The sequence below is a fragment of the Pongo abelii genome, chromosome 17, assembly GCF_028885655.2.
Source record: "Pongo abelii isolate AG06213 chromosome 17, NHGRI_mPonAbe1-v2.0_pri, whole genome shotgun sequence".
In the NCBI taxonomy this organism is placed as follows: domain Eukaryota; kingdom Metazoa; phylum Chordata; class Mammalia; order Primates; family Hominidae; genus Pongo; species Pongo abelii.
This window is the reverse complement of record NC_072002.2, coordinates 31,979,015-31,991,547: the sequence shown is the minus strand read 5'-3', so window position 1 is coordinate 31,991,547 and position 12,533 is coordinate 31,979,015. Positions and strand designations below refer to the sequence as shown.

Genomic DNA, 12,533 nt, shown 5'->3' with positions numbered 1-12,533 from the left:
CCCCAACATGGGCTCTATGTACAAAATGTGTAATTCCCAGGTGATTCTCAGAGGTGTGGGGGTTGCCAGTGGCAGGACAGAGGTGGCTGGTGTGGGGGGTTTATCTCCCCTCCTCACAATCACCTTCCTCTCTTTGATATAGACAATAGACAGTTTCCTTATGTAAAGTGGAATAGACAACTTCCTCACTTTCCTTATGTAAAGTGCTGTCAAATGTGGCTTCAATCCCTGCCTTCCGTCATTTCCCCTAATCCTCCTTGGTAGAAATTCTGGAGCTGCTAGGGGTTTGGGGAGGTGGGGTGGTGGCAGAAGCTGATAGGGCCAGGACAATTCTTCAATCTACACCTGTCTCCAGAGATTCTGCCAGGACTCAGCCTCTTCTCTGTGCAGATACTGCTATGGTGACCCAGTGACACTAGAGCATCCTTCCTAACCTCATGTGGGCAGAAAAAAAGGTGGAACTCACTGCTCCTGACTCTTTCCGCAGCACGTTGGAGCAGAAAGAACACAAACCTACTGCCAGGCTCACATCTGAATTCTAGTTCTGCTACTTATTACCTGCGTGATCTTAGGTGAGTTAGTGCTTCCTCACTAATATGTGGTCTTGGGCCTCATTTCCTACTTGAAATAATAGCAACGACCTTAAAGGGTGGTTATGGGTTAGTGGTTAATATATGCGAAGTGTTTAGAACAGTGCCATGCACACAGTAAATGCTTAATAAATAATAGCCACAAGGTGGGTATTTTCACTACGACTAAGGCCAGAGGAGAACAAAATGTACTTATTGTCCCTGGCCTTTCACTGGACAAAGTTTAAAACTCCCTTGGAAATGTGCCAAAGACAATAAAGCACAAAAAAGAATATATCTAAACCTTCACAGTTCATCACTACTAAATGATGAAATGTTGTGGAAGCATTATTTCACATGGATGGTTAAATAGTATATAATTTATTAGAAATATTTCTTACAAATAGTTCTGAGCACAATCGCATGTATTTATGTACTGCGAAGTTCAACACACCCTTGGTGCAAACCCATTGTGCTAATGCAACACAGATTATCTGTCTCTAGTGATTTCTACAATGAGATTTCATTACTCAAAAATGAAAAGAGAATTGGAGCAATGATCTGAATAGAAACCAAGTCAGAGAACAATGTTATTTAGGCCAAATCTAAATTTGCTGTCTGTATTGTCCAAACTCATGTCATAATTAATGTGTAAAGCCCAGTTACTATAAATATCAGAGCCTCTAAGTTTTGGAGAATGTAGACAAGAACTTGTAGATAGTGAATAATTTGCTCCTATTGATTTTTTGTTGTTACTTCTTTGTATAACTTGAAAACACATCCTGAGGTAGAAATAAGACTTTGGTAGTATTACCAAAGTAAATATTCTTAAATTATTGACATATTAGGAATATGGACATTATGCTGAATTCCAATGATTTCATTTCCAAGGTGGCCTCTATGAGGTCTACAAATTCATAGCATTCTTGCTATGAATTAGTGACATAAGCTGGTAGCCAAATTAAAAAAAATTAATCTTTGGAATTTAGGTAAACATTTAATTCATTTTTGGAACTTTTACCTAAATTCCAAAGAAGAATTTTTTGAATTTGACTACCAGCTCATGTTACTAATTTGGCAAGAATGCTATGAATTTGTAGACCTAATAAAGACCTAACAGAGGCCATCTTGGAAATGAAATATATATATGTATACATATCTACCTACCTATTTACCTAAGTTCCAAAGATGAATTTTGTGACACTATGATATGAGCTGTCACATTTGTCTGCTGGGGAGTGACCCACTCCATCTGCAGGTACTAACTGCTGTAAAAGCACTCAATTAGAAATCAGCGTTTCTAAGTACCTACTCAATATACACGCGCACACACACACACACACGTATTTATAATGGGTATATATACCCATTTTATATGTATATATGTAGGTACCATTATATGTATGTGTATATATGTATGTATGTATATGTGTGTGTAGATATATACACACAGAGAGAAAGAGAGAGTGAGAAACTGAGACAGAGACAAATAGAGAAAAAGAAAGATGAAGAGAGATACAGAAATAGAAACAGGAGGAGAGGAAAGCCAGAAAAGAAAATATTTCCCCTAGAAATGATGGGAGAAATCAAGCACGCATCTCTATAACCAAATAAGTGTAATTGATGTTAGCCTAAGCACTAACTTATCAATAAAATATCCAAGAATAGGACTCCCTCCATCGACAGCTGGCTGTTTCCAGGAGATGATGATATAATCTTTGTTGGCCTCCAAGCACTTCACATCCAAGGGGGCAGCTGGGGCTCCTTCAATCTCTGCATCAGCATCTGTGGAGACAGAGAAGGATCCCATTAACCCTCTCAGACATGCTGTCAGTAGGCAGGCAGAGGTCTCAGTGCACACGCTTCTTACTACATCATCACAGTGGCTCAATCTTTGGCCCCAAGGCAGCAAGCATCAAATCTTGCTATTTTTTTTTTGAGACGGAGTCTCGCTCTGTCACCCAGGCTGGAGTGCAGAGGTGCGATCTCAGCTCACTGCAAGCTCCACCTCCCGGGTTCATGCCATTCTTCTGCCTCAGCCTCCCCAGTAGCTGGGACTACAGGTGCCTGCCACCACGCCTAGCTAATTTCTTTTTGTATTTTTGGTAGAGACGGGGTTTCACCGTGTTAGCCAGGATGGTCTCGATCTCCTGACCTTGTGATCTGCCCGCCTCGACCTCCCAAAGTGCTGGGATTACAGGCGTGAGCCACCACGCCCAGCCAAATCTTGCTATTTGTTGACCAACATAACAATGTGTGTTTTTCACCTTCAGCAGGAAGAACATTGTGTCAGAAAATAGAAAGTGCTCCGAAAAGAACCCATGACCTTTGCCTCATGGTCCTTGCGGCCCAAAATGTTCCCAAAGAAAATTAATATAGAGATGCTGAAGATTGCATTCAGACAAGTCAGTTGTGCCAGAAAGTCTGTTCTCATGACATTGATTGTGCAATGTTGCTAAGAAAAAACTAAGAAAGGCTCCCAAGGGAGACAAATGCCCCTTCTGGAGGCATCCACAAGAAAATACGAGTCATAGAGCTTTGCCAGTCCCTAGGCAAGACACTACCATTTTGAAAGAGAAAACATTCGTTTGAATCAAATGATTGTTACCAAACTGAAGACACTTAGGAAAAGAATTCCAATGCAATACTCACATCTGAGCTTAGTTTATCTGAGTTTAGTAAAAGTCCAGGATAATACAAGAAACAGTACAATCCCTTTTTATGAAATGGGATCCCCTGACCACACAGCCCCTCAGGCACAGCTAAATTAGTGAATCAGGGCTGTTTATAGGAGGGAGAAAAGGGGGAATGAAAATATTCAGTTAGTAATCTTTTAAGTGAGAATAATTAAGACAAGAGGCAGGGTCCCTGGGGGTGGAGGCCCACATTTGCCAATTCCTCCTGGCATTTGACCAACGCTTTCATAAACGGAGTTAGTAGAAGAGGCCGAGACATGCAGGAGCCACTCACTCAAGGGAAAGCACCCACGTCGACCAAACAAACACTTTCTTTCCCTATGATCTACATTCTGTAACTCTTATGAGTTACAAGGACATTTGATAACATAGCAGAAATATTTGTCTACTTCTGCATTTAATAGATTTGCATTACCTGTGAAGAGCTCAAGCCACTTGGGTTTTCAACATTCTGTTTCTTGCTCTGTGGACCAGCAGGAAAGCATCTAGGCAAAAATCTCCTGCAGAAGTGCTATAGGAGAATGTAACTAACTCATTGTGCCTAAAACTTAATGCAGAATCTCTGCGTGCCACTCAATGGGAAATGAGCATTTTGATGAGGAGACACTTCTTTTTTTTTTTTTTTTTTTTTTTTGAGACGGAGTCTCGCTCTGTCTCCCAGGCTGGAGTGCAGTGGTGCGATCTCGGCTCACTGCAAGCTCCGCCTCCCGGGTTCATGCCATTCTCCTGCCTCAGCCTCCCGAGTAGCTGGGACTACAGGCGTGCACCACCTACGCCCGGCTAATTCTTTTTTGTATTTTTAGTAGAGATGGGGTTTCACTGTATTAGCCAGGATGATCTCGAACTCCTGACCTTGTGATCCGCCCACCTCGGCCTCCCAAAGTGCTGGGATTACAGGCGTGAGCCACTGCGCCCGGCGAGACACTTCTTTCCTTCCAGGCTTTCAGAGCACTGGATGGCAGAGAGTGGGGCTGCTGATGACAAAGGCAGAGCAGAGCTGCAGAGGAGGTGGGGATGCTGAGGCTGACATGCTTGGGCTGCAAAAGGGGCATTGCTAGAAAGCCATCAGCTACAAGGGGGACAGCTGGCAACCTCTAGCCATGTCCTTTTGCTAACGGCCTTTAGCACAACAACCAGGAGCCCCTGCATTGATACAGGAGAGTTCAGTGAGCTGGGCATCCATGGCATAGATGCACAGTGGCAGGAATACGCTGTAATGGAGCCTGGCAGACAGCGGGCATTCAGGGAACCATTGTTCAGCATTTGTATAGCATTGCTTGGAACTGAGGTGGGCTTGACAATCTTCCAAGTAACTCAGGCATTCATTCTCTCATTCATTCATTCATTCATTCATTTAGTACTCTTCTAGGTATTAACTGCAAAAGTTAAAAAATAAGGATCCTAGCTGGGTGCAGTGGGTCATGCCTGTAATCCTAGCACTTTGGGTAGATCACTTGAGCCTAGGAATTCAAGAGCAGCCTGGGCAACATGGTGAGACCCTGTCTCTATGCATTTAAAAAAAATAGCCAGGTGTGGTAGTGCGGGCCTGTGTTTCCAGTTACTTGAGAGGCTGAGGGAAGAGGATTGCTTGAGCCTGGGAGGTAGAGGCTGCAGTGTGGTATGATCGCGCCACTACACTCCAGCCTGGGTGACAGAGCAAGACCTTGTCTCCAAAAATAATAATAATAATAATAATAATAATCCTTCTTTTTCTCAAGAAGCTACGATATAGTGTGAGAAACAAAACATACTTGGGATGACAAGAGGCAGCTGTGAAGCAAGGAAACATAGTATTTGGCTTCTAGCAGCTGCTACACAGTGTGGGGCCCACAGCACCCTTCAGACAACATTAATCCTCTTCTACGCCTCTGCCCTTCCCTCTCCCAGCCCTCCAAATAGCCAAACTTTTTGTAAGTTTGATTATTAGATCAAAGATTAGCCTACTACTCTTTATATTTTGACCTTTGACATAGACTATTAATAACTTTTTGCAAAATGTAATTCTATTGTCTTTATTGTAAAAGTATTATATATATTTTGTATGAACTATATGATAATCAAAAAATATGTTAAAATGCCTTTTTTATAACCCAGAGATAACTACTATTAACATATTGGCCTAAATCTTTCTAGACTTTTATTCTATATTTATAAACTCAGAAATGATTATTTTTGAAACAAAGTGATTGTACTATATAGTTTCATGTAAGCTGTTTTTTCTTGATATATTTCCATATCAATACATGTGGGTAGACATTGGTTTTCATTGCTGTGTGGTATGTCATTGTTTCATGGAGCATCTATTATACTTTATTCTACAACTTGCATATTGGTGAATATCTATATTTCTTCCAATTTTCCCCCAAATGTTTTTTTCACCTCTGTCCACTTAGTTCTTAGAACTGGAATTGTTGGAAATGTGTGTTTTTGATATTTAGTGGCAAAGACCCTGAGAAAAGTTGAACCAATTTATACTCAGCAGCCACTGCAGCAGTGCCTGTTCCTCTATTCCTTTACCCCAGTGGATTTCAAAAAACTTTACATCTTTTCAATATGATAGGAAAAACAATCTCATTTCAATTTTCTTTCTTTTTATTTTTTGTGAGATAGGGTCTCACTCTGTGGCCCAGGCTAGAGTGCAGTGAGGCAATCCTAGTTCCCGGTGGCTTTGACCTCCCAGGCTCAAGCTCTCCTCCCTCTTCAGCCTCCCAAGTAGCTAGGATTATAGGCATACTCCACTATGCCCAGCTAATTTTTTTATTTTTTGTAGAGACAGGGTCTCACTATGTTGCCCAGGCTGGTCTTGAACTCCTGGGCTCAAGTGATCCTCCCACCTGGGCCTCCCAAAGTGCTGGGATTACTGGCATGAGCCACTGTGCCCAGCCTCATTTCAATTTTCATTGTTTTGATTGCTAATGAAAATTTTTTCATATACTTATTTGCCATTTTCAATTCTTCTTTCATGACATTTTAATTACATCCCTTATCACTTTATTATTTCTCTGTCTCTTTCTCTCTGCATGAGAGAGAGCGAGAGAAACAGAGAGTGTGAAAAAAAAGAAAAGAGAAAGAGAAGGAAAGAATACATCAAAGCCTCAAGGAATATGTAATAAAATGGTAACACTGGATGCCTGTGAGTGGTAGACTTATGGATGGTTTAACTTTTTACTTGTTAAATTCATATTATCTATTTTTTCACAATGAACACATATTATCTATGTAATAAAATCTTGGCCAAATGTGTACAGCTCTTTACAATGTGTTTCTGCAGACATATGGTGCTTTATACACTGATCGTTCTGGTGTGGAAGCTATTTTCTAAGCTGCAAGAATATCAGAGCTCCAAAACAATGCCCTGAAGTGACCTCGTGCAGTTCAATGACTACAAAGTTTAAAAAAAAAAAAAATATTATTTAAAACATGGCAGTTTCTTACAAAGTTAAACACAAATTTACCATATGACCTAGCAATTCCACTTGTAGGTAGATACCCAGGAGAAATGAAGATCTAGGCCTATAAATATGAACACTCATGTTTATAATAACCAAAGAGTGAAAACAATCACACTGTCCATCAGCGGGTGAATGTATAGGCAAAAGGATGCATATCCATGTATTGGAATGCAATTTAATAAGAAAAAGGAACAATGTGTTACAACATGAATGAACCTCAAAACATGTAAAGCCAAAGAAGGCCTACATAAAAAACCATAGAGATCCAGAAATGTCCAGAAAGACAAATCTATAGAGATAGAAAGTGAATTAGTAGTTGTGGGAGGCTAGACTGGGTATGGGAGAGGGAAATGGGGAGGAGAAATCTTTTTGGGGTGATGTAAATTTTCTTTCTTTTCCTTCCTTCCTTCCTTCTCTCCTTCCCTCCTTCCTTCTCTCCTTCCCTCCTTCCTTCCCTGCCTGCCTGCCTTCCCTCTCTCCCTCTCTTCTTCTTCTTCTTCCTCCTCCTCCTCCTCTTCCTCCTCCTTCTTCCTTTGCCTTCCTTTCCCTTCCTTTCCCTCCCTTTCCCTCCCCTTCCCTCTCCTCCCCTTCCCTCCCCTCCCCTCCCCTTCCTTCTTTTCTTCTTCTCTCTCTCTTTTTTTCTTTTTTTTTTTGAGACAGGGTCTCACTCTGTCACCCAGGCTGGAGTGCAGTGGTGCAATCACCACTCATTGCAGCCTCGACCTACTGGGCTCAAGCAATCCTCCCACCTCAGCCTCCTGAGTAGCTAGGACTACAGGCATGCACCACACCCAGCTAATTGTTTTCAGTTTTTGTAGAGATGGGGTCTTGCTATGTTGCCCAGGCTGGTCTCAAACTCCTGGGCTCAAGAGATCTTCCTATCCTGGCCTCCCAAAGTGCTGGGATTACAGGCGTGAGCCATTGTACCCAGTCAAAATTTTCTAAAAGTGGAGTGTGGGTAATGGTTGCCCAACTCTGTAAATATACTAAAAAGCACCAAATTGTATACTTAGCATGAGTGAATTTTATGGTATGTAAATTATATCTCAAAAATACATTTTTAAAAACCTAATATGTATCATTTAAAATAAATTTATAAGTGGAATCTTTTTCTAAAGGTTGTAAAATTCACAATGCAATTGCTGAAATTTACCTTTCCAATTTTGCCTTTTCCATTTATCTTTTCAATTCTCTCACATTAACCTCTGATAAACTGAGAATCTTTCCATTTCCTTAATTTCCTTTATTTGTGGATTTGAAAGCTGGCTAAAGTATAAATTTTAAATTGGAACACCTTCACCCCGTCCATAGTTAGTAACATGAAGTCTGGCCTAACCTGGCAAACAGGCGCCATTCTGGGTGTGGGCACTGAGAAATGTTGAGGAACCCTAGACTGGGTCAGGGTTCCTAGAAAAAGTTCACGAAGGAAGGACCATAGCATGACAAAGATTTTTGGAATAGCCAGCGATGTTCTCTGGCTCTGGTAAAACAACGGAAAGCGGAAGCAAAGACTTAGCTTAGTTCATCCTCATCTAGCCAGGTTGATCCTGGTGATTTGGCTAAATGAACACACTTGCTAATTGCAGTGTGTTGGTTCTCACTGCAGTTTTCCCAGAAGGCCAGCTCCTGTCTTCCCTGATGATATAGACTTTTTCATGATGCCTTTGTGGTGGAGAAAGCCTGATATGCTTTTCAGATGTTTAGATATTCAGATATCTATACCAATCGCCGGTCTGGGACAGAATTCAATGGTCATTTTTAATTGTTCAATGCTGATGTGGTATGGCCTGCTAACTGTCCCCAGTAATCATTCTTCCTGCTTCCTTTTAGTACTAGGACCCCTGAGCGTTAGCAGAAACATGGCTCGCTAACAAGAGACAGTACATCCTAGTTCCCCTCACTGTGAAATGTCTGCGTGTGCTAAGTGTGCACCAAGCAGAAGTGATGAGGGCAATTCGGCCTCTGCCCCTCCACTCCCTTTCTTTCTCCTCCCCATAGGCTGGGATGGGAACCTGGGATAGTACCCCAGGGCACAGTGCAATAACAACATAGAGGGGACCTAGGAAGAGGCATCTGGATCATACCCAACTTTCACATACAGGAGAGAAACAAACCTTTGTTATTTCATTTCAGCAGCTTAGTCTAGATCCTAATTAAAATCCAGGGTTAGTCATTGGAAGAACTATAACCTAGTTCCACTTCTGCTTCTAATTAACTGAAGTTTTTGGTAAATTACTGTACTTTTTTGAAATTCAGTTTCTGCATCTTAAAATTAAGGGGTTATACTAGGATGAGAATTCTAACATTTTTTGAGCCATCGACCCCTTTGACAAGCCGGTAATGCCTAGAGGTCCTTCTGAGAGTAATGCATTTACACACATAAAATAAAATGCATGTGATTACCAGAAAACGTAAATATATTGAAATACAGTTCTAATCATAGACCCTTTGGAAGTCTGTGGATCCCAGTTGAGTACTCAAAATGTTTATGAGTTTATGATTCTATTTAGTGTATGACAGATAAAAATGAGCTAGTCTACCTGCATTGTTTATATTTTAAATTTTCTCTATATTATGATGCTTTAACATCTTAGACACCTTTCTGGCTAAGGAGGGCCTGCCTTCCTGAGGCAAGCCAATTCTTAGGGCCCAGAGGGGAGCATGACTGATATGCAAACTAGCCACTTCAGCCACACCTCCTTTATCTGGCCTGTAGAACCCAGGAAGCAATATTGTTCTGCCTTAATCATCCCCGGGGCCAGGTACCAGGCAAGTAGGGACCACACCTGTAATTTACAGCCTACTGAAATTATTTGAACTAGCCAATCCTAACTTGTTTACTTGCCCTGCTTTCCCTTCCCAAGGAAACTCCAATAAAGGGCTTGGTCTAGGCACTCCTTTGCTCCTCCTGCCTCTTCTGACTCATGACTGACACTGGCACTTTCCCACGTGTCCCAGCTGTTCCTGTCCTAGGACCTGTGAGTATTATAAACATCGTTTTCTTGTGCCTCTCCTGGATCTCTTCTTATGATTGCACCTGACTAATCATCCCATAAAAAAACACAGAACACTACCCTGGTAGCATAAAAGTGCTAATGGTCTTCCCAAGTGCTAGGATCCCGAGGAGGAATAATATTCCACATGTGCATATCCAATCCATTTAAGACACCACCGAAGAGGCCGGGCGTGGTGGCTCACGCCTGTAATCCCAGCACTTTGGGAGACCGAGACAGGTGGATCACAGGGTCAGGAGATCGAGACCATCCTGGCTAACACGGTGAAACCCCATCTCTATTAAAAATACAAAAAAATTAGCCGGGCATGGTGGTGGGCGCCTGTAGTCCCAGCTACTCAGGAGGCTGAGGCAGGAGAATGGCATGAACCCAGGAGGCGGAGCTTGCAGTGAGCCGAGATCAAGCCACTGCACACCAGCCTGGGTGACTGAGTGAGACTCCCTCTCAAAAAACAAAAAACAAAAAACCACACACCACTGAAAAAAAGAAAGACTTCTAAAGTCAACAATTTTTGTTTGTCTCAAGAATTAAGCTGAAACCCTTTGCTTCCTAGTTCATCAAAACAGAGGCTATAAAGTTCAGTTATGGGCCAAGGGACCTGAAATGAAATAATAAATTTACTCTCTGAAATACATATTAAAGACTTACACCCAAAATAACAGATCCCTCTTTTGCAGCAGCTTCCTTAAACTGAGATGGCTGGTATCATTAGGATTTAGCATCTCCACCTGAGCAGTCACAGGGAACTGTACTATGGCTCCCTGAAGATGAAGAAAGTCCTGATATTAATGATGGAAACATGGTCTGGAAAATGGTAACTTTTGAGTTGGTGCCCTCAGGGCTCACCTTTTACACTAGGTCTACTTTTTTTTGTTTTTGTTTTGAGACAAGGTCTCACTCTGTCACCCAGGCTGGAGTGCAGTGGCACAATCTCAGCCAACTGGAACTTCCCCCTGCCAGGCTCAAGCCATCCTCCCACTCCAGCCTCCTAAGTAGCTGAGACTACAAGCGCGCACCACCATGCCCGGCTAATTTTTTGTATTTTTTGTAGAGGTGGGATTTTACCATGTTGCCCAGGCTGGTCTCGAACTCCTGAGCTCAAGTGATCCACACATCTCAGCTTCCTAAAGTGCTGGGATTACAGGCATGAGCCACCGGGCCTAGCTCTATTTTATTGGAAACGAATATATTCTTATTCAATGTAATCTGCAAGAATTTCCTTTTTCTTTTCTTTCTTTTTTTGGTTTTGTTTTGTTTTTTGAGACAGGGTCTTGTTCTGTCACCCAGGCTGGAGTGCAGTGGTGCAATCACAGCTCACTGCAGCCTTGACCTCTTGGGCTTGAGTGATCCTCCCTCTTCAGCCTCCCAAGTAGCTGGGACCACAGGTGCATGCCGCCATGCCCAGCTAATTAAAAAAAATTTTTTTTTGTAGAAATGGGTTCTCGCCTATGTTACCAGGCTGGTCTTGAATCCCTGGGTTCAAGAGATCCTCTCACCTTGGCCTCCCAAAGTGCTGGGATTACAGGCGTGAGACATTGCACACTGCCAGAATTTTGAAATGACTCTTCCATCATTATGAAACATGTTTGAACTATTTTGTAATCAAAAACTGCTTTGGCTTCAGTGTACTAAATATTGTTAGGTGTTTTGTTTTTTGCTAGGACTTACCTCGAACAAAGACATAAGCACTATATTGTTCATAATATTCTCCCATCCGTACACGGATTGTATAGAGGCCTTCATCTTCTTTGTTGAGATGGGAAAATGTCAGTGTTGCCCGCTCTCCACTCCAAAGTGTTTGCACCCATTTTGATGGAGAAAGAGGTACTCCTAGAAATATTTTAAAAGTAAGAAAATTAACTTATTTTTGTTTTATAACTTCCTTCTTGTCTCCCCTCCATTCCTCTCCTTAGCCTTTTCTATAATGAAAGTAATTTAACTACTAGAGGAAGTCTCTAGGACTTTGAGCCATCCTGATATGTTTACACTGGTAAAAATACTGGACCAAAAGTAAGGGGATCAGGGGCAGACACATAATCTGCAGGAGCCTCATGTAAAATTACATTACAAGGCCCCTTGTTCAAAAAGCAGAGAAAAAGTGCAATTAAAGGTGCTAAAATATGTCTTATTCCTTTAAAAATATTTTATTACTTATAGTAATGTAATAGGGGTAATACAAGTTGCAAAAAATCGTATTTTGGTGCCATAATTGTATATGCAATCAATAATAATACGTTACTAGTAGGAGACCTTGATTGATAGTAAGATATTGCTGTCTGCTTTTCTACAAATTCATTTATTAGTCATCAAAATTTATACTTTTAGCAACTTCATTTTAAATCAATATAATCAAAAGCAACATCAGTAACTATTTATAAATGCAAGCTCACGAACGAGTTTCCATAATTTTTTTAGAAGGACCTTTCTGCTAATGTAACTGTTACTGGAGCTGTTAAGAAAGTTATATAAGCTATGACAGCATTGGGTTAACTTTCTGAGAAACTACTTCAATATATAAATTTTAGTAATCTAGAACTGATGACTCCAGATTCTAGAACCTAGAATAAAGGGACAATCTAGAATCTAGAATAAAGGGACAATTATTCTAAAAAGATTTACTCTTCATACAAATCAGTTTCATGTAACTCTCAATTTAATTTTAAGTGTGAATTTATACAGTTTCATTTTAACGCTTTGTCCAATATGGCTTTAACCTGTGGAGGTGATACTACAAGCCGAACACAATTTCATGATTTGTATAAAATTCAGGATGCCTGTTTATGTATTCTATTACTGTATCTT

The 12,533-nt window shown here is 41.1% G+C and overlaps 1 protein-coding gene across 7 annotated transcripts in view; it reads right to left on the bottom strand.

The window, feature by feature from the left end:
• Positions 1 to 12,533, bottom strand: part of MYOM1 (myomesin 1) — a 181,994-nt gene that overhangs the window by 88,942 nt on the left and 80,519 nt on the right. For all 7 annotated transcript variants that reach the window (XM_024235866.3, XM_063716983.1, XM_054537694.2 and 4 more), the window contains 2 exons: positions 11,400 to 11,561; positions 2,213 to 2,354 (listed from right to left, as the gene is read on the bottom strand). In XM_024235866.3, the coding sequence (XP_024091634.3) occupies positions 2,213 to 2,354; positions 11,400 to 11,561 (304 nt within the window). The remainder of the gene's footprint in view (positions 1 to 2,212; positions 2,355 to 11,399; positions 11,562 to 12,533) is intronic.